Source organism: Bos mutus, chromosome 2, assembly GCF_027580195.1.
Source record: "Bos mutus isolate GX-2022 chromosome 2, NWIPB_WYAK_1.1, whole genome shotgun sequence".
NCBI lineage: Eukaryota > Metazoa > Chordata > Mammalia > Artiodactyla > Bovidae > Bos > Bos mutus.
The window spans coordinates 135,702,375-135,729,440 of NC_091618.1; the positions used below are offsets into that span (position 1 = coordinate 135,702,375).

General features: G+C 38.1%; 1 protein-coding gene across 1 annotated transcript; it reads right to left on the reverse strand.

Annotated features, from left to right (window-relative positions):
- LGSN (lengsin, lens protein with glutamine synthetase domain) lies at positions 1 to 26,669 on the reverse strand. The gene is made up of 5 exons (XM_070360870.1): positions 26,664 to 26,669; positions 26,104 to 26,233; positions 14,055 to 14,252; positions 3,056 to 3,222; positions 1 to 1,200 (listed from the first exon to the last, which is right to left on the reverse strand). The coding sequence occupies exons 1-5, from the start codon at positions 26,667 to 26,669 to the stop codon at positions 1 to 3; spliced, it is 1,701 nt and encodes a 566-aa protein (XP_070216971.1).
- Positions 26,670 to 27,066: the final 397 nt, after the last annotated feature.

Below are 27,066 nucleotides of genomic sequence, written 5' to 3' on the forward strand. Positions count from 1 at the left end.
CTAAATAAAATATTCTAAGAATTTATTTCTCTCAGCATCTGTTTCTTCATTTTCCAACTCATATTTCTTCATGGCAACAAAATACCGAATAAAAGTTTCTCCTAGAGCCTGTCTCAGACATTGATCTTCCTCTAGTGCCATGAGGGCATGTTCCAGTTTCAAAGGGATCTCAGAAGGTTTGGACTGATGAAGGTCTGTGCTGTTCTCTGGACCAGACAAAACACCATCATCGCTGTAAAGTCCATCCAAGCCTGCAGCAACAGTGGCGGCCAACACCAGGTAAGGATTTGCTGTGGCTGAGCCCAGTTTATTTTCTATTCTAGTGCCTTTCTCACCGTGACACTTAATGTTAAAAGCACAGCTGTTATCATTGTACCCCCACGTTGTCGGCACACTCTCTTTCAGGTCTTTACTCTCCTTAGAGTAGCGCTTCCTGCAGCTAACAGCAGGGGCCATCAAGCAGCTGAGGGCAGCAGAGTGCTTCAAGAGGCCTGCCAACCATTTTTTCCCAGGAATCGTGAGCTGCTCAATTCCAGAATTGCTACAGAACATGTTTTTCTTCTCATCGACATCCCAGAGACTATGAGACAAAATTCCTGAGTTACAGAATCCAGTCTCGATGAAAAAGCTGGTGATATAATTATACTTCCTTGCCACTTCTTTGACAGCCATTCTGAGGGTAAATGCATTATCAGCTGAACTGATACCAAATTCAGGCAGAAAACAGATTTCCATCTGGCCAGGCCTGGTAGAGGAGGAAAAGCTCTCAACATTGGCCCCAGTGTGATACAAACCATCCACGAGTTCCTGGATGAACAGCTGGTCATGATTATTTAGCAGTGCTGAAGCAGGAAGAGATATGGTTTTTGAATTGATAATTTCAGGTACACCAAAAATGCAAAAATCATAGATGAAAGCAGAGAGCAGGGAGAAGCCAGCATCCTGCAGCTGGCTCAGCTGCCTTTTGGCGATGTGCCTTGGGGAGGTCAGAAGAGGCTCCCCGGTCACGGTGAATGTGTCACAGATCACCCTGGCTGTTCTCTTGGCCCACGGCAGAACTCTGAAGGTTGATAGCTCTGGCATCAGGACTATGTCACTATTAAAACACGTTGCTCTAATGTGATCCACTTCATTGTCCTTAGGATTTGGTATCAATTCAAGATAACCTCGGGGCATGTAAACACCATGAATCACTTTTTCCTAAATAAGTTAAAGGACAGAGCAATCAACTTTTGAAACTTGAAACCAAACAAAAAAGTCAGGGGATGGGAAGTGGGAGTGGGAGATCATTACTAATGAGAAAAAAAAAATGCTTCATCTGTTAGTTGAAACTAGCTTATTACAGATACATTTTAAATAGTTTAAAATAATATTCTCAAAGGTAATTTATAAACAAGTCAATAGCTTTAGGCTTTAGCCTTTGGAGACTTTATATGCTCATGCAAACAGCACTCATAAATAAAAGCTATAGCAATAAAGAAAATGTCTTTATAGCAAATGAAAAAGGTAAAATCTAAAGGAATTATTTGAAATGATCATAACCAAAAGTACTTTTTAAAATCACTTTTTATCACATGGCGTAGTTGCTAATACTGCAGATAAGGCTTTATTTCAACTTATTCTATTGTAATCCTCCAAAAAGAGTCAGTAGACCGTCTGCAGTCCTTCTCAGAGAGCTGACTGTGATCACACACAGGACACATGGGACAGAGGAGCCAGGGTTGCTGACTATGGCGCTTCTCTCCTCACTCACCTTTACTAATAAGCAAACTACCTCATAGGCACAGGGTTCCAAAAACCTTGCCCATGAATGTGCACCTAAGTTATAGTTTCCAGAATGTTGTAGCCTTCAAGTCAGCATAACTTGAGTATCACCAAATCTATTTCTAGTCCTAACTTTGTCATTAATTGCTTGTGTGAAGTTAGGCAGGTCATGGTACTACATACATGCCTCAGCCTCCATATCTGTGAAACAAGTGTTAGACTAAATGATTGCTAACGCATTTTCTGGTCAAATACCTGTTGGATTCAATGTATTTAGTTCTTATTTAACTTTTCTACTTATCACACAACTGGGAAATAATGAAGTATGAAGTTGAATAGACACATAAAATTTTTTCTAGAAATTGTGTGGTAGGAATATCAATAAAGTTTCATGTGTTGAAATTTACATTAATGGGTAGAGAAAAAGCTGACTATAAAGTTCAGTTCCCATGATTTCAGTGAACATGGTGAGGTTAATTTTGCAAGCCAATTTGGTTTTTATATTACCTCTAAATCCCAAAAAGCATGGCTACTGAGAAGCAGCTGGTACTAGAAGATGTGACTCTTCTGCATTTGGTATTGAGTCACTGCCTCCTTCACTTTCCACCATCTCTACACATTTTCAAATGCCATTTGACTTGTATGATCTGAATCTACCTTTACCAGTAATAAAGTTGATAAGTCAAGCACTATTCAATGACTGTTTAATTTTTCAACCTACTCAAAGACCTGTATATATAAATTTCATGTGTATATGTGTAGGCAGATCTAAATAATTTTTTTAAGATACATGTTTGACTTATTTGGAACTCTTTAAAAAATGTTTTGAAAAATTCCAGTTTTACTCAGTGTAAAGCAAATTAGAAAATTACAATTTAATATTGAAAGTAGTATTTAAATAATAACCTTTGGGGATGCTTAATTTTGATACTTTTGTATAATACTGACTGATGTCCCTTCCTAAGAAATGTTTTAATAACACAGTAATCAGTTATTAAAATAAACACATGACATAAACTAAAAACAAAAAAACAACTCGTCTCAAATATCTGAAAATGCAGTATTTCTTAACATCACTATTTTTGAAAACTTAATAATATTTATTAAGTCATCAAACTTTCTTTTTATATTTGCTTCTAAGTCTTCTGTCATAGTTTTCTCATATCAAACAAGGTTTTCAGTTTGAATTGCTGTTTAGAGTACAATAAAATTAGAAAGAGTAATAAGGACCATTCTCTTGCAAATGAATTGAATGAAATGACATTCAGTCATAACTACTTGCAAAACTCACTTGGAAAAATTGTGCAGGGATACTCTTAGACCTGGACACACCATGGAGGTCTGTTGCTTCAAATCGCACAAATTGAAGGTGATTTTTGGCCATCTCTTGTTTAATGTGCTTCATTCTAGAGGAGAGTTGAGGTGCAGTAGGAACTTGGGTGTTGTCCCTGGTGTTATCTGTAAAATAAAAAAATTATCTGAATCATTAGATCATGATGAACTGAGATGTAAAATGAGGCTAAAGAATAGGGAATTAGTCATTATGATCATTAACAGAAGCATCATGTTTCCATGTCTTTGTCTTAGAGCTGGAGATCTTACCTTTTTTAGCCTGCCTTTGCCATATTCCTGAGAACATAGTCTCCAAATAGCCTGAGAGATTATCACTTGGGATGAGGTTCAGTCTAAGAGTATTTGCTTAAATAAACAGAAGTATTATATGGAAATACTTACTGAAACTGTCTTTGCTTACAGAAATTAAAATATATTTCCCTCACTGCTTTGGCACCATATAAGATGTATATAGATAAGTATCACTGAAAAGACTTTGAGCTTCTTTGAGTTTCACTATTTTTGAAAACTTAATGATATTTTTTAAGTCATCAAACTTTCTTTTTATATTTACTCCTAAGTCTTCTGTCATAATTTTCTCATATCAAACAAATCATAATTTCATAATTGCAATAAGAGGAAAAAAGATAGTTCTGTGAAGTGTAATTATTCAAGGCAGAACTAAAATTAACAGTATTAATTATAATTAGCTTTGCATTTCTATTGGGTAAATAAATGCTGTTTGGGAGCTGAAAGTATACATTTAGATCCTAAGGGAGCAATAATGTGTACTAGTATTCCCCAAATAAAAAGTTCCTGTTATATTAAAGGTAAAATTATTATTATTATTATTTTTTCTGTTGGTTTGCTTTTTTATTTCCTTTTCTTTGGCAAAATGGCTTTATATCTTTATAATAGCATCTGAATCTAAGATATCTGCATCTATTTGTTAAATTCAAAACTTGTATAAATGAGAATATAAAAGTGTTTTTTGTTTGACTTATGAATAGAACGCTACATTTCTAATCTAAAAAAATAGATATGCAACAAGCAACAAAGGCTTACTGTATAGCACAGGGAACTATAGTCAATATCTTGCAATAACCTAAAATGAAAAATAAGTTCAAAAATAACATATGTATATGTATAACTGAATCACACACAAAAAAGAATTCTACTTTTTGAAATTTAGTAATGTTTATCTTTTTGCCAGTTTTTCTAAATGTCCTATGGACATTTAATAACAAGGTATGAGATACAAAATTTTAAATATATTTGTGTAGGATTTTAATATAAATTAGCTAAATATAAATCTATTATATTTAAATTATTAATAACAACATTCAAGAGGCTCCTATTCTTATTTTTTCTGCACTTAACAAAATGTTCTTAGAGAAATGTTAATATGTCTCACTATGGTTATATATTTTTTTCTTTTCCCTTATATTTCTTCTGATTTTTCTTTTATGTGTCTTTGTTTCCTTGTTGTTAAGGTGTCTAATGGTTTATCATGTCTATTTTCTCTGTGAATGAAATGAAAGTCATGCAGTCATGTCCGACTCTTTTCAAACCCATGGACTGTATAGTCCATGGAATTCTCTAGACTAGAATACTGGAGTGGGTAGCCTTTCCCTTCTCCAAGGTATCTTCCCAACCCAGGGATCAAATCCAGGTCTTTGACACTGCAGGCAGATTCTTTACCTTTTATCATTAAAAATATCATCTTTGTTTCACTTAAAATAAGTAAATAAATTTTAAATAAAATTTTTTTCAAGAATGAGAGTGTAGAAGATGAAAAATATAGACTGAGTATTCAGTTTAAAAAACTTGAAAACTAAAAAATATATATTCATTTCATGACTTTTAAGATAGTCTACAAATTCTAAAACTTTAGAATTAGAAGAGACTTTGGAGATAAATCATCTAATTTAACCAATTCATTAGCTTGAATCCCAGAAAAGTACAGCCAGCTTCCCTGAATCACACTCTTTGTCCTTCACCAAAATTGAAACTGGAATCCAGACCTTTTGATTCCCAGTGGTGGCTCAATACCATAAAACAACTGAATGTATGTAAAGCATATAGAAAGCTCAGACCCACAGCATGCATCACAAATATGAGATATTGTCTGAACTTTTAGATGAGGCAACAGATTGTAATGATTTGGCACAAATACTGAAGCTCATCTGCCTCCCTCCATACCCTGCCTTTGCCTTGGTGACTTTTCTTATCTCAGCTTTCTTATGTGCCTCAGCTTTCTCCCTGACACAATATTACCTACTTCATGAGCTAGTTATGATGATTAAACAAGTTGCGTAAGAGTTTCAGGTAGACAATAAGCACCATATCAATGTTTCTTAAATCTATCAATTTGGCACAACTACTCTAACTCAGGTAATGGTACCATGATCATGTCTGAATCTGAATATATCAATCTATCATATCACTGACATTGCTGCTGCTGCTAAGTCGCTTCAGTCGTGTCTGACTGTGCGACCCCAAAGATGGCAGCCCAACAGGCTCCTCTGTCCACAGGATTCTCTAGGCAAGAATACTGGAGTGGGCTGCCATTTCACTGACATTGAGCAGCTGTAATTTTAAAACAATGCTTGAATATCATTTTTTGAGATGTAGTTAGGCTTTTAAACCAAAAGACTGACAGTTTAAAAACACAGCTTAAGTAGATTTTAAGTATATGAAGCATGTGGAAAACAAGTTACTTGTTCTATCTATGCAAATATATTAGGAATGCTGTCTTGTCACTGATAAATTTCACTTCTCTGAGGCTCCATAGGCTTCATCAGATCAGATCAGATCAGATCAGTCGGTCAGTCCTGTCTGACTCTTTGCAACCCTATGAATTGCAGCACACCAGGCCTCCCTGTCCATCACCAACTCCCAGAGTTCACTCAGACACACATCCATCGAGTCAGTGATGCCATCCAGCCATCTCATCCTCTGGCGTCCCCTTCTCCTCCTGCCCCCAACCCCTCCCAGCATCAGAGTCTTTTCCAATGAGTCAACTCTTCGCATGAGGTGGCCAAACTACTGGAGTTTCAGCTTTAGTATCATTCCTTCCAAAGAAATCCCAGGGCTGATCTCCTTCAGAATGGACTGGTTGGATCTCCTTGAAGTCCAAGGGACTCTCAAGAGTCTTCTCCAACACCACAGTTCAAAAGCATCAATTCTTCGGCACTCAGCCTTCTTCACAGTCCAACTCTCACATCTGTACATGACCACAGGAAAAACCATAGCCTTGACTAGACGAACCTTTGTTGGCAAAGTAATGTCTCTGCTTTTGAATATGCTATCTAGCTTGGTCATAACTTTCCTTCCAAGGAGTAAGAGTCTTTTAATCTCATGGCTGCAGTCACCATCTGCAGTGATTTTGGAGCCCAGAAAAATAAAGTCTGACACTGTTTCCACTGTTTCCCCATCTATTTCCGATGAAGTGGTGGGACCGGATGCCATGATCTTTGTTTTCTGAATGTTGAGCTTTAAGCCAACTTTTTCACTCTCCACTTTCACTTTCATCAACATAACTACCTCTATTTAACACAAACAAGCTCTAGCAGTTACATTGTTTATGCTAAATTAGCAGTTGCTGTGTTTCCAACCTATTATGAACTATTGGGTGTTGTGCCCAAAATGAATAATTCCCCTTAAAGAAAATAAAATGTATAGGCACTTTAAAATAGACATATTGGATTAGGGCCCATCCTACAGATCTTGTCATTGTTGTCCAGTCACTCAGTCATGTCCTACTCTTTGCAACCCTATGGATTGCAGCACACAAGGCTTCCCTTTCCCTTACTATCTCCCAGAGCTTGCTCAAACTCATGTCCATTGAGTTGGTGATGCGATCCAACCATCTAATCCTATGTCATCCCCTTCTCCTCCTGCCTTGAATTTTGCCCAGCATAAGGGTCTTTTATAATGAGTCAGCTCTTCACATCAGGTGGCCAAAGTATTAGAGCTTCACCTTTGGCATCAGTCCTTCCAATGAATATTCAGGATTGATTTCCTTTAGGCTTGACTGGTTTGACCTCCTTGCAGTCCAAGGAACTCTCAAGAGTCCTCCAACACCACAGTTCAGAAGTATCAGTTCTTCAGTGCTCAAACTTCTTTATGGTCCAACTCTCACATGATTGCTGGAAATACCATAGCTTTGACTAGCTGGGCCTTTGTCTGCAAAGTAATGTCTCTGCTTTTTAATATGCTGTCTCGGTTAGTCATAGCTTTTCTTCCAAGGAGCAAATGTCTTAATTTCATGGCTTCAGTCAGCATCTGCCATGATTTTGGAGACTAAGAAAATAAAGTCTGTCGCTATTTCCATTGTTTCCCCATCTATTTGCCATGAAGTGATGGGACTGGATGCATGATCTTTGTTTTTTGAATGCTGAGTTTTAAGGCAGCTTTTTCACTCTCCTTTTTCACATTCATCAAGAGGCTCCTTAGTTTCTCTTTGCTTTCTGCCATAAGGGTGGTGTCATCTGCATGTCTGAGGTTATTGTTATTTTTCTTGGCAATCTTGATTCCATCTTTGTGCTTCATTCACACGACATTTCATATGATACACTTGATATAATTTAAACAAGCAGGGTGACAATATACATCCTGATGTACTCCTTTCCTAACTTGGAACCTTGGGAAACAGACTTTATTCAACATTATTCAACAATAATTATGTCTCTTAACACTCTGTCTTTAAATATAGTCACCTTCTAAGGTACTAGGGATTAAGACATCAACATATCAATTTTGAGAAGACAGAAATTAGCCTATAATAATATACTGACCAGTTTCCATTTTCTTCACCACCTGCCGTATTATTTAATACATGTTTACTGTCTTTCCCCACTTTCATGTCAGCTCCAGGAGAGCTTGCCTATTTATTTATTTACTCAGTGCTATATCTCCAGTACCTATAGCAGAACAGATATATCACAGGCACTCACTGGCTATTTCTTTCATAATTTAATAATGTTATATAATTAATTAATTAATGCATCTTGTGTGCTTTGATCTTGTCTAATTAAAAAGTAAAATTTGGCATCACGTGTTTTGATATGTATGCTGCTAAGTCACTTCAGTCGTGTCCGACTCTGTGCGACCCCATAGACGGCAGCCCACCAGGCTCTGTCATCCCTGGGATTCTTCAGGCAAGAACACTGGAGTGGGTTGCCATTTCCTTCTCCAATGCATGAAAGTGAAAATTGAAAGGGAAGTCACTCAGTCATGTCTGACTCTTCATGACCTCATGGACTGACGCCTACCAGGCTCCTCCATCCATGGGCTTTTCCAGGCAAGAGTACTGGAGTGAGTTGCCATTGCCTTCTCCATTGATATGTATACTAAGTATCAATTTTTTAATTTATAAATTTAATTCTTTTACCAAATATGAGAGCCTTATTCAATAAAATTTCATTTCCAAGGCATCAACTAATCTGAATTGTCGGACTTTCTTTTCTTCAAATAAATCATACTTGCTAGTTACAATTAAATGTTTTAGTCAGCCCTTCCCAGATGTAAGATGAAGAGCAGGCAGAAATTTGCCAGCTCAGGGGTCATTTGTTTTCTTACAGTGTGGCTCCTGGGTGGTGTTTTCCTTTCTCTTCTTCTCAGAGAATTAATAAATTAAATCATTGTTCTTTTATAGAGGAAATGCAGGATAACCTGGCATGAAAACCAGGATAAAAACAATAAAAAGTCAGAGTGGGGGGAATTGCTTCTTGAAAAAATAGTTTTTAATAAATTCAAAGTAGTTATTGCAGAGAAGAAAATATCATGTTGAAATTCCTTACATTTATTTTAAGGATTGACTTTAATATTTATTTTGAAATTATTTATTGGTGGTTTGTTTGGAGTTGTGAACTTTCTCATGCTTAAGGCCTATAAAAAAATCTATCTCTGGGCCAAAGCAGAAGATTCTGAATTAACCAAATTGAGTCAATCGATAATTGTATTTACACCCCTTGTCATAGTTGATTGGTGCAAAGAGAGCTCACGACACAGTTCTCTCCTCAGATATTGAGACTAAATTCCATTTCTCTCTTATGGCTGAAACTACATAAAACAAAAGCCACAAACTTTGGAAAAGCCAATGAGACCAGCAGATGTTTTCTCATTAGCCTTCCTAGGATTTTGGAAACTTTTAAAAATTAGTTGACATACATATTAGAAAATTTCATATAAAAATCTTGAGCTCAAGCTTCTCTTGAAGAAAGAGAAAGATTTGGAACACTGGGTGAACATTTCTCCACCACAACCATTGGCTGGGACTCTGGGGTGGCCTTCAAATGGGGTATGTATGCAGCTTCTAATTCATGGGTTGGCAAATGTTTTCTGTAAATGGGTACATAGTAAATATTTGCAGCTTTGTAAACCATGCAGTCTGTGTTGGTTGTCATATCATCTCTGTCATTATAGACTAAAAAGAGACATAGAAAATACAAGTTTATTTACTGAAACTGGTCAGTAAGCTGAGCTTGCATCTGGCCACAGTTTATCATCCTCTGCTCTAGTTTCCTCATAGCCTGCACTCACTACTTTCTCACCAGCCCATCTCATTCATCGGCATTATCTGCCTGGTCTCTGTGGTATTTGTATTAATATAATAGACATTGATGCTTAGAGGCTGTTGGTGCTCATGTTCTTTGCTTCATGGAGAAATTCATGAAGCCACAGAGAATTGTAGAGATGAGAGATTATATGAATTTTCCCCAAGGTGTTGATACCCTAAACCCTGGAACTTATAGAATATGTTAAACTGCAGGGAAAATGGGACTTTGCAGATGTAATTAAGGTTATGGACTTTAAAACAGGAATATTGTCTTGGATTGTTCAGGTGAGCCCTTAAAAGGAGAGAAATTTAGTCAGCTGTAGGCAGAAAAGATGTGTGGAAGACAAAGAGTTCAGAGGAATTCCAAGTGTGAGAAGGATCTGAGGCACAACTGGCTCAGAGATATAGAACCAGAGGCTTCCAGGAGCTAAGAGCCACACCAGTTGGCAGGCAACACGGAACAGGGAACCTCAGTCCAGTGACTGCAAAGAACAGTGTTCTCCCAACAATCTAAATGGTCTTGGAAGTGTATTGCTTCTTAGAGTCTCTGGCTAAAATATGAGATGGACAACACCTTGACTTTGGCCTTGTCATACTTGAAAGTAGAGAAATCAACTGTGCCAGCCCAAACTTCTAGTGTACATAACTGTGATATAATGAATTGTGTTCTTTTAAAATGATAAATTTGTTCAGAGACAACAGAAAACTAATATATATGGAGTCCTGATATTGTTCACACTTTGCCTCTTTGTCATCCTTAGGCCTTGTATGTAATAGAGAATTTTACCTTGCCCCAGAAGAGCTCTGGCCTTTACACTTAGCCCTGGTGGGTAATACATAATCCCTTAGGATGTCCTGTCTGATGAGGACAGGATGTCTTTGGTCTGTGGCCAAAGTAGAAAGTCCAGCAATGTCATTTATTATTGAGTCACGTGGTATCAACTTGACCCCAGTGGGCCTGGAGACTGAGGTCAGCTGTGTGGAGCTGACTGTGGAGTTGACTGTGGAGCTCCAATAAAGACTGGGCACACCAAGGCTCAGGTCAGCGTCCCTGGTTGGCAATACTTCAATTACTTTGTTGCGAGTCATTGCCAAGAGAACAGTGCTGTCCATGACTTCATTAGGAGAGAACAAATGGGAGCTACATGCTTAGAAGTTCCTTGGACACTTTATCATGAATATTTTCCATTGATTGACTTTAATCTGCATATTTTTTTCACTGTAAAAAACCATAATCTTGAGCATAATAGCTTTCAGTGAGTTCTGAATTCTTGTAGCCAATTACCAAAAAAAAATTTAGGGAACATCTCATCTTGAAACTGGCATCAGAAGTGTGAACAGCTGGTAGACACTACTTCTAACCTCACACCCTGATACATTTCTACTTTTCCAAACCTTGTTTCTTCAGTCTTTTCATCATGAATTCCCATGTGGAATAAATAGATTTTAAATTATTTTAAATTAGTATCTATCTCAAGGATCCCAATTTTTTGACCAATAAACTCATAGGCCAAAATAGCTATGTTATTGTTGATAACCCACAAATTTAGAATAGCAGAATTTCTAGTATCTGACCTTAATTTTAGGTCTTTCATCAATTTTGAGTTTATTTTTGTGTGTGGGGTTCTAATTTCATTCTTTTACATGTAGCTGTCCAACTTTATCAGCACCCCTTACTGAAGAGTCTATCTTTTCTCCATTGTATATTCTTGCCTCCTTTTTCACAGATTAAATGACCGTAGGTATGTGGGTTTATCTCTGGGCTTTTTATCCAGTTCCATTGATCTATATTTCTATGTTTTTGTGACAGTAACATACTGTTTTTATTTGTAGTTTTGTACTATGTCTGAGGGCTTCCCTGGTGGCTCAGTGGTAAAGAATCTGCCTGCTAATGTAGAAGACATGGATCCAATCCTTGGGTTGAGAAGATCCCATGGAGAAGGAAACGACAACTCACTCCAGTATTCTTGCCTGGGAAATCCCATGGATACAGGATCCTGGCTGGCTACAGTCCATAGGGTTTCAAACAAGTCAGACAAGACATAGTGACTAAACAAATACAGCACTATAGTCTGAAGTCAGGGAACAGATTTTGGAAGAATCTCTTTTTCTTTCTCAAGATTGTCCTTGGCCATTTGGAGTCTTTTGTGTCTCCATACAAATTGTGAAAATTTTCATTCTAATTCTGTGAAAATGCTATTGGTAATTTGATAGGGGTTGCTTTGGATCTGAGGAGAAGGCAATGGCACCCCACTCCAGTCCTCTTGCATGGAAAATCCCCTGGGCGGAGGAGCCTGGTAGGCTGCAGTCCATGGGGTCGCTAAGAGTTGGACACGACTGAGCGAATTCACTTTCACTTTTCACTTTCACACATTGGAGAAGGAAATGGCAACCCACTCCAGTGTTCTTGCCTGGAGAATCCCAGGGACGGGGGAGCCTGGTGGGCTGCCGTCTATGGGGTCACACAGAGTCGGACATGACTGAAGCGACTTAGCGCAGCAGCAGCTTTGGATCTGAAGATTGGCTTCAGTAGTCATTTTGACAATATTGATTCTTCCAATCCAAGGACATGTTATATCTTTCTATCTGTTGTGTCATCTTCAATTTCTGTCATAAGTATATTATAGTTTTCAGAATACAGGTATTTTGTCTTTGTAGGTAAGTTTATTCAAAGGTATTTTATTCCTTTTGATGTGATGGTAAATTGTATTGTTTCCTTAATTCTCTCTCTGATTTTTCATTGTTAATGTGTAGAAATGAGAGAGATTTCTGTGTATTAATTTTGTATCTTTCAATTTTACTGAATTCACTCATGAATTTTAATAGTTTCATCTTTAGGATTTTCTTAGTATAGTATTATGTCATCAGCAAAAACTGACATTTTTACTTCTTTTCCAATTTGCATTCTTTTTCCTTCTTTTTCCTCTCTGATTGCTGTGGCTAGGGTTTTCAGAATTACATTGAAAAAAACTCTTAGAGAAAAGCATAGGCAGAACACTCTCTGACACAGCAATATCTTTTTTGATCCACCTCCAAGAGTAATGAAAATAAAAACAAAAATAAACAAATGAGACTTAATTAAACTTAAAAACTGTTGCACACTAAAGAAAACCATAAGCAAAAAGAAAAGACAACTCACTGAATGGGGGAAGATATTTGCAAATGAAGCAACCAACAAGGGGCAAATCTCCAAAATATACAAAAAACACATGCAGCTCAATATAAAAAAAAAACAAACAACCTAATCACATAATAAGTAGATCTAAATAGACATTTCTTCAAAGAAGACATATAGATGGCCAAGAGGCACATGGAAGGATGGTCAATATCAGTAATTATTAGACAAATGCAAATCAAAACTAAAATAAGGTATCACTTCACACCATATATCCAGAAAAAAACATAATTCAAAAGGGTACATGCACCCCCAAGGTTCATTGCAGCACTACTTGCAGTACTAAATGTCTATTCATGGAGGAATTGATAAAGAGGTGGCACATATATACAATGATAATTATTCAGCTATAAAAAAGAATGCAATAATGCCATTTGTAGCAACATGGATGAATCTAACAATTGTCATACTGAGTGAAGTAAGTCAGACAAAAACAAATATCATATTATATTGCTTATATGAGGCATTAAAAAATGGTAAAAATGATCCTATTAACAAAGCATAAATTGAGTCACAGATATAGAAAACAAACAGAGATATTAAGCAGGGAATGGGGGATGGGTAACTTGGGAGATTGGGATTGACATATATGCAGTGCTGCTGCTGCTGCCAAGTCACTTCAGTCGTGTCCGACTCTGTGTGACCCCATAGACGGAAGCCCACCAAGCTCCCCCGTCCCTGGGATGTTCCAGGCAAGAATACTGGAGTGGGTTGCCATTTCCTTCTCCAATGCATGAAAGTGAGAAGTGAAAGGGAAGTTGCTCAGTTGTGTCCGACTTTTTGCGACCCCATGGACTGCAGCCTACCGGGCTCCTTCGCCAATGGGATTTTCCAGGCAAGGGTACTGGAGTGGGGTGCCATTGCCTTCTCTGCTATATATAAAACAGATAGCTAATGAACCTACTGTGTATCACAGGAAACTCTATTCAATACTCTACAATGACCTGCATGGGAATAGAATCTAAAAAAGAAAAAAAAAATAGAATAACAGATTTTCACTTTTAGAAAAGACTTGAGAGATCATCCATTGCAACTCTTCGTTTTTCAGGTGAGCAGCCTACTGGGCAAAGAAAACTAAAGCATTTTTATAAAGTGATAGGTGTATAAATTACAAGTATTCTGACTCCCAAGCTAACATCCAACATCACATTATCATTAACTCAGATACAAATTTGAGATTAGTGGCTATACCCATAAAACAGTTTGTTCCATGGTCCTTACCAGTATCACTGGAGTTTGGGTGAAATTCATCACCAGGATCATTGATTAATGTTGGAAGGGACAATGGTTTTATTGCTACTGTCTGATTTTTGGAGTCCTTGTCATCTGGTGTCAAATGAGATTCAGGAGAGCCAGGCGCCATGACTGGTTTGTTGGTATCCCCCAGTTTGTGGCACACTCTGAGGTTTCTATTCTTTTCTGTAGAAACAAACAAAAAAAAGTGTTAAGACCTTCTGCCCACTTTTGATTAGGTTGTTTTCTTGATATTGAGCTGTATAAATATTTTGGATATTAATCTCATGTTGGTCATGTCATTGCAAATATTTTCTCCCATTCCATAGATTGTCTTTTGTGTTTTGTTGATGGTTTCCTTTGCTGTGCAAAAGCTTTTAAATTTAATTAGATACCATTTGTTTATTTTTGTTTTTATTTCTTTTGCCTTGCTCTAAAGAAAATATTGACTAATGTAATAAAATATTGTCACAATTTGTGTCTTCTAGGTGTTTTATTATGTCATGTTATATTTAGGTCTTTAAACCATTTTGAGTTTGTTTTTGTGTATGGTGTGAGGGAGTGTTCTAATTTCATTGATTTATATCCAGCTGTTCAGCTTTCCCAACACCAATTGCTGAAGAGACTTTTTTTTTCCCTTCCATTGTATAGGCTTGCCTCCTTTGACAAACATTAATTGACCTTAGGTATGTGGGTTTCTTTCTAGGCTCTGTATTCTGTTCCATTGATATGTTTGCCTGTTTTTGTGCCAATACCATGATATTTTGATTACTGTAGCTCTGCAATATTGTCTGGAATCTGGAAGGATTAGACCTCCAGCTTGTACATTTTCCTCAGGACTTTGGCAATACTGAGTCTTTTGTGGTTCCATATAAATTTTAGAGTTATTTGTTCTGGTTCTGTGAAAAATTTCCTGGATAATTTGATAAGGTTCTGATTAAATCTACAGATTACTTTGGGTAGTATGGCCATTTGCACAAAATGAAGTAGACATGTCTCCAAAGAGACATCCACATGGCCAACAGGCAAATGAAAAGATGCTCAACATCACCAATTATGATTATAATCACCAATTATGGCAAATCAAAAACAGTGAGGTATCATATCACAGCAGTCAGAATATCTATCACCAAAATGTCTACAAATAAATATTTGATAGAGTGTGGAATCTCTTATACTGTTGGTGGGAAAATAATGGGTGGGAAAAAGGGTGCAGCCACTATTGGAAAACTGTATGGAAGCTCCTTTAAAAATTAAAAATAGAGCTACCATATGATCCAACAATCACACTCCTGGTCACATATCCAGAAAATATATGAAAGCTTTAATTTGAAAGGATACATGTACCACAGTATTCATAACAGAACTATTTACAATAGTCTAGACAAGGAAAAGAAATGCAAAAAGGCAAAATGGTTGTCTAAGGAAAGCTTACAAATAGCTGTGAATAGAAGAGAAGCTAAGGCAAAGGAGAAAAGGAAAGATATACCCATCTGAATGCAGAGTTCCAAATAATAGCAAGGAGAGATAAGAAAACCTTCCACAGTGATCAATGCAAAGAAATAGAGAACAACAATAGAATGGGAAAGTCTAGAGATCTCTTCAAGAAAATTAGAGATACTAAGGGAACATTTCATGCAAAGATGGGCACAATAAAGGACAGAAATGGTATGGACCTAACAGAAGCAGAAGATATTAAGAAGAGGTGGCAAGGATACACAGAAGAACTATACAAAAAAGATCTTCATGACCCAGATAATCACAATGATGTGATCACTGCCCTAGAGGCAGACATCCTGGAATGTGAAGTCAAGTGGGCCTTAGGAAGCATCACTATGAACAAAGCTAATGGAGGTGATGGAATTCCAGTTGTGCTATTTCAAATCCTGAAAGATGATGCTGTGAAAGTGCTGCACTCAATATTCCAGCAAATTTGGAAAACTCAGCAGTGGCCACAGGACTGGAAAAGGTCAGTTTTCATTCCAATCTCAAAGAAATGCAATGCCAAAGAATGCTCAACCTACCGCACAATTGCACTCATCTTACATGCTAGCAAAGTAATGCTCAAAATTCTTCAAGTCAGGCTTCAACAGTATGTGAGCTGTGAACTGCCAGATGTTCAAGCTGGATTTAGAAAAGGCAGAGAAACCAGAGATCAAATTGCCAACATCCGTTGGATCACTGAAACAGCAAGAGAGTTCCAGGAAACATCTATTTCTGCTCTGTTGACTATGCCAAATCCTTTGACTGTTTGGACCAAAACAAACTCTGGAAAATTATAAAAGAGATGGGAATGCCAGACCACCTTACCTGCCTCTTGAGAAATCTGTATGCAGGTCAGGAAGCAGCAGTTAGAACTGGACATGGAACAACAGACTGGTTCCAGATTGGGAATGGAGTACTTCAAGGCTGTATATTGTCACCTGCTTATTTTATGTGCAGAGTACCTCATTAGAAATACTAGGCTGGATGAAGCACAAGCTAGAGTCAAGATTTCTGGGAGAAATATCAATAACCTCAGATATGCAGATGACACCACCCTTATGGCAGAAAGTGAAGAACTAAAGAGCCTCTTGACAAAAGTGAAAGAGGAGAGTGAAAATGTTGGTTTAAAACTCAGCATTCAGAAAAGTAAGATTGTGGCATCTAGTCCTATCACTTCATGGCAAATACATGTGGAAACAGTAAGAGACTTTATTTTGGGGGGCTCCCAAATCACTGCAGATGGTGACTACAGCCATGAAATTAAAAGACACTTGTTCCTTGGAATAAAATTTATGACCAACCTAGACAGCATATTAAAAGCAGACATTGCTTTGCAAACAAAAGTCCATCTAGTCAAAGCTATGGTTTTTCCAGTAGTCATGTATGTATGTGAGAGTTGGACTATAAAGAAAGCTGAGTGCCAAAGAACTCAGCTTTATGCTTTTGAACTGTGGTGTTGGAGAAGACTCTTGAGAGTCCCTTGGACTGCAAGGAGATCCAACAAGTCTATCCTAAAGGAAATCAATCCTGAATATTCATTGGAAGGACTGATACTGAAGCTGAAACTTCAATACTTTGGCCACCCGATGTGAAGAAGTGACTCATTTGAAAAGACCCTGATGCTGGGAAAGATTGAAGGGGGTTGGGGGAGAAGGGCACGACAGGGGATGAGATGGCTGGATGGCATCACCGACTCGATGGACGTGAGTTTGAGTGAACTCTGGGAGGTGGTGATGGACAGGGAGGCCTGGCGTGCTGTAGTCCATGGAGTTTCAAAGAGTTGGACACAACTGAGTGACTGAACTGAACTGAACTGAGTCATGGAAACAACACAAATGCCCATTAATGTATGACTAGCTTAAGAAATGGAAAAGGCAATGGCACCCAACTCCAGTACTCTTGCATGGAAAATCCCATGGAGGAGCCTGGTAGGCTGCAGTCCATGGGGCCACAAAAAGTCGGACACGACTGAGCAACTTCCCTTTCACGCATTGGAGAAGGAAATGGCAACCCACTCCAGTATTCTTGCCTGGAGAATCCCAGTGATGGGGGACCCTGGTGGGCTGCCGTCTATGGGGTCACACAGAGTCAGACACGACTGAAGTGACTTAGCAGCAGCAGCTTAAGAAACTGTGGTATGTGTTGTTGTTTGTTTCTTATTTGCAAAGTTATGTCCAACTCTTTTTTGACCCCCTGGACTGTAGCCTGCCAGGGTCATCTCTTCCTGGGATTTCCCAGGCAAGAATACTGGAATGAATGGGTGTCCACTTCTTTCCCCATGGGATCTTCCCAACCCAGAGATCAAGCCCATGTCTCCTGCACTGGCAGGTGGATTCTTTACCACTGAGCCACAAGGGAAACCCCCAAAGCTTTGCTTTGTTGTTTAGTCACTAAGTCATATCTGACTCTTTTGGGACACCATAGACTGTATCAACAACGCTCTTCTGTTCATGAGTGTTTGCAGGCAAGAATACTGGAGTGGGATAAATACAGTGGAATATTTGTTACTGTTGTTCAGTCACTCAGTCGCAACTCTTTGTAATCCCATGGACTGTAGCACTCCAGGATTATCTGTCCTTCACTATCTGGTGGAGTTTCCTCAAATTCATGTTCAATGATGCCATCCAGTCATCTCATCTTCTGTCACCCCCTTCTCCTCCTGCCCTAAATCTTTCCCAGCATCATGGTCTTTTTCAATCAGTCAGATCTTCGCATCAAGTGGCCAAATTATTGGAGCTTCAGTTTCAGCATCAGTCCTTCTAATGAGTATTCAGGATTTATTTCCTTTAGGATTGACTGGTTTAATCTCCTTGCTTCCCAAAGGACTCTCAAGAATCTTCTCCAGCAACACAGTTTGAAAGCTTAAATACTTTGGTGCTCAGCCTTCTTTATGGTCCAAATATCACATCCATACTTGACCTTTGCTACCAGAGTGATGTCTCTGCTTTTTAACAGTGTCTAGGTTTGTCATAGCTTTTCTTCCAAAGAGCAAAAGTCTTTTAATTTCATGGCTTCAGTCACCATCCGTAGTGATGTTGGAGCCCAAGAATATAAAGTCTGTCACTTTTTCACTTTTACCCCATCTATTTGCCATGCAGTGATGGGACTAGATACTATGATCTGAGCTTTTTGAATATTGAGTTTTAGGCCAGCTTTTTCATTTTCCTCTTTCACCTTTGTCAAGAGGCTCTTCACTTCTTCTTCACTATCTGCCATAGGGGTGGTGTCACCTGCATATCTGAAGTTATTGGTATTTCTTCCAGCAATCTTGATTCCAGTATGAGATTTATCCAGCCCATTATATTGCATGATGTACTCTGCATATGTTAAATAAGCAGACTGACAATATACAACCTTGATGGACTCCTTTCCCAATTTTGAACCAGTCCATGATTCCACATCTTGTTCTAATTGTTGCTTCCTGACCTGAATACAAGCTTCTCAGGAGACAGGTAAGGAGGTCTGGTATTTTAATTTTAAAAAAAATTTTCCACAGCTTGTTGTGACCCACACAGTCAAAGGCTTTGATGTAGTCACTGAAGCAGAAGTAGATGTTTCTCTGAAATTCTCTTGATTTTTCTGTTATCTGAAGTATGTTGGCAATTTGATCTCTGGTTCCTCTGTCTTTTCTAAATCCATCTTGTATATATGGAAGTTCTCAATTCACGTACTGTTGAAGCCTAACTTGAACGATTTTGAGCTTTACCTTGCTAGCATGTGAAATGAGTGTAATGGCGCAGTAGTTTGAATATTCTTTGGCATTGCCCTTCTTTGGGATTGGAATGAAAACTGATCTCTTCCAGTCTGGTTTCCACTGCTGAGTTTTCCAAATTTGCAGGCATATTGAGTGCAGCACTTTCACAGCATCATCATTAGGATTTGAAATAGCTCAGCTATTTCATCAACTCCGAATCCACTAGCTTTGTTCATGGTGATGCTTCCTAACACACACTTGACTTTGCACTCCAGGATGTCTGGCTCTAGATAAGTGATCACACCATCGTGGTTATCTGGGTCAGTGCGAACTTTTTTGTATAGTTTTGTGTATTCTTGCCACTTCTTTTTAATATCTTCTACTTCCATTAGGTCCATATCATTTCTGTCTTTTATTGTGCCCATCTTTGCATGAAATGTTCCATTGGTAGCTCTAGATTTTCTTGAACAATCTCTAGTCTTTCCATTCTACTGTTTTTCCTTTATTTCTTTGCAATGGTCAGTTAAGAAGGCTTTTAAATCTCTTCTTCTTATTATTTGGAATTCTGCATTCAAATGGGTATATCTTTTTCTTTTCTCTTTTGCATTTTGTTTCGTTCCTTTTCTCAGCTATTTGTAAGGCCTCCTCAGACAACAATTTTCTCTTGTGTCATTTCTTTTTCTTGGGAATGGTTTTGATCACCATCTCCTATACAATGTTACAAGCCTCCACCCATAGTTCTTCTGGCACTCTGTTTACCTGATCTAATCCCTTGAATCCATTTGTCACTTCAACTGTATAATCATAAGGGATTTGATTTAGGTCGTATCTGAATGACCTAAATAGGTGGTTTCCCTACTGTTTCAATTTAAGTCTGAATTTGGCAATAAGGAGTTCATAATCTGAGCTGCAGTTAGCTCCCAGTCTTATTTTGCTGACTGTGTAGAGCTTCTACATCTTTGGCTGCAAAAAATATAATCAATCTGATTTCAGTATTGACCATCTGGTGATGTCCATGTGTAAAGTCATCCCTTGTGTTTTTTGAAGAAAGTGTTTGCCATGACCACTGCATTTTCTTGACAAAACTCTGTTAGCCTTTGATCTGCTTCATTTTGTACTCCAAGGCCAAACTTGCCTATTACTACAGGTATCTTTTGACTTCCTACATTTGCATTTCAATCCCCTATGATGTAAAGGACATTTTTTTTTTTTTTTGGTGTTTGTTCTAGAAGGTCTTGTAGGTCTTCAAGAACCATTCCATTTCAGCATCATTGGTTGAAGCATAGACTTGGATTACTGTTATAATGAATGGTCTGCCTTGGAAATGAACTGAGATCCTTCTGTCATTTTTGAGATTGCACCCAAGTACTGCATTTTGGATCTCTTGTTGACTGTGAGGGCTTTTCCATTTCTTCTAAGTGATTCTTGACCACAGTAGTAGATGTATTGGTCATCTGAATTAAATTCACCAATTCCCATCCATTTTAGTTCACTGATTTCTAAAATTTTGATTCACTCTTGCTATCTTCTGTTTGACTACTTCCAATTTTCCTTGATTCATGGACCTAACATTCCAGGTTCTTTGCAACATTGCTTTTTACAGAATCAGACTTTACTTTCACCATCAGATATATTCACAACTGGGAATTGTGGATGCTTGCTTTGGCTCAGCCTCTATTCCTTATGGAGCTATTTCCCTACTCTTCTTCAGTAGCATATTGGACACCTACTGACATCTTTCATATCTTTGTGTCATATCTTTTTGTTTTTCATAGTATTCATGGGATTCTCAAAGCAAGAATGCTGAAGAGGTTTGCCATTCCCTTCTCCAGGGCACCACATTTTGTCAGAACTCTTCATTTTTACCCATTCGTCTTGGGTGGCCCTACATGGCATAGCTCATAGTTTCATTGAGTTACACAAATCTGTGATGCATATGATCATTTTGGTTAGTTTTCTCTGACTGTGGTTTTCATTGTCTCTGCCCTCTCATGGATGAGGATAAGAGGCTTTTAGAAGCTTCTTGATGAGAAGCACTGGCTGTGGGAAAAACTGGGTCTTGTTCTGGTAGGCAGAGGGTCTTGTTCTGGTAGGCAGAGGGTCTTGTTCTGGTAGGCCATGCTCAGTGAATCATTCATCCAATTTTCTGCTTATTGGTGGGGTTGTCCTCTTCCTGTAGCTTGATCTGACCAAAAGACATGCCAGCACACTATGCTTCCCAGGAATACTGCTGCCAGTGTGCCTGACCCTGAAGCAGGCCACTGTCAACCCACACCTCCACTGGAGACTCCCAAACACTCACAGGCAAGTCTGGCTCAGTCTCTTGTAGGTTCATTGCTCTTTTCTCTTAGGTCCTGGTGCACACAAGGTTTTGTTTGTACCCTCCAATAGTCTCTGTTTCTTCAGTCCTGTGGAAGTTCTATAATCAAATCCTGCTGACCATCACATCAGATTCCCTTGGTATTCTTAGTCCTTTGCTGGATTCCCAGGTTAGGAAGTCTGTGGTGGGGCCTAGAACTTTTGCAACAGTGTGAGAACTTCTTTGGTATTTTTCTGCAATTTGTGGGTTGCCCACCTGGTGGCTTTATGGTGGGGCTAGTGGCAACCTCCTCCAAGAGGACTTATGCCACACGCCACTCCTCCCAGGACTCCTGAAGCCAGTGCCTGTGGCCCCACAGCAGGCCACTGCTGTCCCATGCCTCTGAAGGAGACCTTCAAACACTCACAGGCAGGCCTGGTCCAGTCTCTTGTGGTTACTGCTCCTGTCCCTGGGTCCTGGTGTACACAAAGTTTTGTCTGTGCCCTCCAAGTGTCTCTGGAAAGTATTACTGGTATATTAGTAGGTTGGTACAAATGTAATTGTGGGTCTGGACCACGAATTTTAAATCATTATAACTAAACTCAAACACATCTTTATTAATCAAAGTAGGAACCATTACAATCAACACATTTTTGTCAATGAGAAATAAGTTTGTTTATTCCTGTAGTGCAAAAGCCCATGCTTTGGGATTCGATGAATTCTTGCAAAGCATTTTCTGCTTCTTATGGATTGTGGAAGCATTTTACCTTCAGAAAGTTGTTGAGATGCTTGAAGAAGTAGTAGTCAGTTGGCAAGAGGTAAGGTGAATATGGTGGATGAGGCAAAACTTCGTAACCTAATTCATCCAACTTTTGAAGCAGTGGTTATATGATGTGCATTAGGGTGTTGGCATGGAGAAGAATTGGGGCCTTTCTGTTGACCAATGCTGGCTTCAGGAGTTGCAATTTTTGGTGCATCTCATTGATTTGCTGAGCATACTTCTCAGATATAATGGTTTTGCCAGGATTTGTTAAGCTGTAGTAGGTCATCTCAGCAGCACATTTTTTGCTGTGAGTTTTGCTTTGGGAAGTGCACTGGAGCTTCTTTTCTGTCCAATTGCTAACCTGGTCATCACTGACTGTCATATAAAATCCACTTTTCACCTCACATCACAATCTGATCGAGAAATGATTCATTGTATTTGTGTAGAATAAGAGAAGAGGACACTTCAAAAGATGATTTGTTTTTATTTTCAGTCAGCTCACTTATTGAGCTTTTCCACCTTTCCAATTTGCTTCAAATCCTGAATGAAGCAAATGGTCAAACTTGAGTTCTTTGAAAAATTCTTGTCTAGTTTTAAGAGGATCAGCTTCCATGACTTCTCTCAATTCACCGTTGTCAAGTTCAGATGACTGGCCACTATGCCCCTCATATTCAAGGCTCTCATCTCCTTTGTAAAACTAATTGAACCACTACTGCACAATACATTCATTTGCAGTTTCTGGACAAAATAAGTTGATGCTGCAAGTTGTTTCTGCTGCTTTATGACCCATTTTGCACTTGAATAAGAAAATCTCTTGAATTTGCTTTTTGTGTAACATCATTTCCATAGTCTAAAATGAATATAAAATACACAACAAGTAATGTCATTAACAACAAAAAAAGTGCATTAAAATGTATAACATAACCACATTTATTTAAGAATGTGTTCCAACATCAAACAGCAAAGTTCAACACTGTCAAAACCGCGATTACTTTTGCACCAACCATATATATATACATATATATGCACTGCTGCTGCTGCTAAGTCGCTTCAGTCGTGTCCAACTCTGTGTGACACTATAGACGGAAGCCCACAAGGCTCCTCTATCCCTGGGATTCTCCAGGCAAGAACACTGGAGTGGGTTGCCATTTCCTTCTCCAGTGCATTAAAGTGAAATGTGAAAGTGAAGTCACCCAGTCGTATCCGACTCTTCACGACCCCATGGACTGCAGCCCACCAGGCTCTGCTGTCCATGGGATTTTCCAGGCAAGAGTACTGGAGTGGGTTGCCATTGCCTTCTCCGAAATATATATATACACATATATGGACACACACACACACACACACACACAGTGAAATATTACTCAGCCAAAAAAAAAAAAAATTGCTATCTGCAGAAACATGTATGGACCTAGAGATCATCCTACTGAGTGAAGTAAATCAAAGATATCTATCTATATCTATATCTATATATATATCTATCACTTATACGTGGAATCTAAAAAAATAAGATGTATCTATATATAAAACACAAACACCCTTATGTTTTCTGTAATAGACTTATGGTATTCATAGAAACAAACTTTTGGCTACCAAAGGGGAAAGGGAGAGTGGGAAGGGAAAAAAAATAGGAGTATGGGATTAACAGACATATATGTGTGTGTTAAGTCTCTTCAGTTGTGTCCGACTCTTTGCGATCCCATGACTATAGCCTGCCAGGCTCCTCTGTCCATGAGATTCTCAAGGCAAGAATACTGGAGTGAGTTGTCATGTCCTTCTTCAGATAGATACATATCACTATATATAAAATATGTAAGCAACAAGGACTTACTATATAACACAGGGAACAATATTCAGTATCTTGTAATAAACTATAATGGAAAATAATTTGAAAAACTGTATATATGTACCACAGCTTTCTTATCCATTCATCTGCTGATGGGCATCTAGGTTGCTTCCATGTCCTGGCTATTATAAACAGTGCTGCGATGAACATTGGGGTACACATGTCTCTTTCCCTTCTGGTTTCTTCAGTGTGTATGCCCAGCAGTGGGATTGCTGGATCATAAGGCAGTTCTATTTCCAGTTTTTTAAGGAATCTCCACACTGTTCTCCATAGTAGCTGTACTAGTTTGCATTCCCACCAACAGTGTAAGAGGGTTCCCTTTTCTCCACACCCTCTCCAGCATTTATCGCTTGTAGACTTATGGATTGCAGCCATTCTGACTGGCGTGAAATGGTACCTCATAGTGGTTTTGATTTGCATTTCTCTGATAATGAGTGATGTTGAGCATCTTTTCATGTGTTTGTTAGCCATCTATATGTCTTTGGAGAAAAGTCTATTTAGTTCTTTGGCCCATGGAGTATTACTCAGCCATTAAAAAGAATACATTTGAATCAGTTCTAATGAGATGGATGAAACTGGAACCTATTATACAGAGTGAAGTAAGCTGGAAAGAAAAATACCAGTACAGTATACTAACGCATATATATGGAATTTAGAAAAATGGTAACAATAACCCTGTGTACAAGACAGCAAAAGAGACACTGATGTATAGATCAGTCTTATGGACTCTGTGGGAGAGGGAGAGGGTGGGGAGATTTGGGAGAATAGCATTGAAACCTGTATAATATCATGTATGAAACGAGTCGCCAGTCCAGGTTCGATGCATGGTACTGGATGCTTGGGGCTGGTGCATTGGGATGACCCAGAGGGAGGGGAGGGGAGGGAGGAGGGAGGAGGGTTCAGGATGGGGAATGCGGGTATGCCTGTGGCGGATTCATTTCGATATTTGGCAAAACTAATACAATATTGTAAAGATTAAAAATAAAATAAAATTAAAAAAAAAAACAAAAAAAAGAGAGAAAAACTGTATATAACTGAGTCACTTTTTTATATACCTGAAACTAACACAATATTGTAAATCAACTATATTTACAATTTTAAAAAAGTAAGAAAAGTGTTAAAACATGTAGAAATTATTTTCAACTGTCTTTCAATGTGATATAAAGAAGAATACTTAAAAAAATAATTTATTTCTAGGCAGTGACATATCAAGTAAGGGGCCATGGGGGTAGTTCATCCTAGTTGTAAGCCATATGGCGATGCATTGTCTGTAAAGAATTTAAAAAGAGTAATAAACTCTACAAAAGTTTGACTGCATTTTATTGTTGTTATGCATTGACCATTCTTACTGCCCCTACCTTAGAACACTGCTGCTGCTGCTAAGTCACTTCAGTCGTGTCCGACTCTGTGCGACCCCATAGACGGCAGCCCACCAGGCTCCCCCGTCCCTGGAATTCTCCAGGCAAGAATACTGGAGTGGGTTGCCATTTCCTTCTCCACCTTAGAACACTACTGTTCCTGAATTGAGAGTGCTGTCCAAACTAACTCCTAGTTTCAATGCTGTTTCAAATTCACTGGAGTCTAGTTGGAATTCCAAAATGTGGTATGAAAACATGACCCACTCCTTTACTGTGGCCTCCCTCAGTAATGATCTTTGCACTCATTCTCAGAGAAGAAATATGCTCTCTTTTTACTCATATGTTCCTTCGGTTCTCTCTTTTCCCTACTACTATTATTTTAGTTCTATCTCCCTTTAAATTCTAAATATTTTTATTATTTTATATATTTATACTGTAAACATATATGTTCATCTTTTATGTTGCCTATGTAGGAGTAAGTTTTATTTAATTTTTTGCTTCCCCTATAGAAAAAAAAAAGTTCTATGAAAAAGAGACCAGATAGAGATTGTCTTTGATAACATATTCTTGAGGGATTATAATGGCAAGATACCTTTTGAGTTGGATATATCCATTTCTCCTACTTCAGTTGAAAAAATATGTAGTTTAGTGACTTTCTCTCTTGTCCTCATCAATTTACTCACACTGCTGGCCTTAGTCTCATTACCTTCATCTCTTGTGTCCTAAAATAATTAATAAACAAAAAGTCAAATTATAGATTGCACATGCAATTAAATATGGGTATAAGGGGAAAAAATGATTGGATAGCCAAATATAAAAGTGACTATAGAGACTTTTACAACAAGGTAAATTTTGTTGTTTCCACATCTACTTGAATAATTCAAAATTAAGATGCTCAACATTGTGCTGACAAGATGGATTTTATTTATCTTCTTTATATTTGGTACAGAAAAGATCATGAAATAAATGAAAGTGTTGCCCAACTAGTCAAGAATTTTCTATCATTATTTTTTACTCTGGGATATTTTATATTATTTTTTTTCCTTAAGTAATTTCACCAAACCCATTTTAGCTAAAAAGCTCTCTTTTATAATTTTTCTCTCTTTTTAGAATCTCTAATGTTTTTGACCATAAGTATTCTCTTCTCCTTACCCTCATCCTAATGGCATCAATATTTATTGAATGCTTTGAAAAAGCACATGCTTTTGTACAATGCTATTTTGTGACTGTTTTATATATGTAAAACAATGTCATGCTCAAAGTGTTTTATAGCTTGGAGAAGCCCAAAGAAAAACATTTTAAAACAAAATAACCTAACTTCAACACCCTAGGCATAATCTTTGACAGGATCCTTTGACAGAGTTGTCAAGAGCTATTCTCCATAGGGAGCTGGACACTGAGGCAGGGCTGCAGAGGCAGAGCTTTGATGTCTCTGCCTCATCAGCAGACAGAATCACCCCTACAGTCTTGGGACTCAGCTGAAATAAATAAGAATATATCTTTTTCTTTTTTACTCTATTTTTAATTGGAGGATAATTGCTTTACAATATTGTGT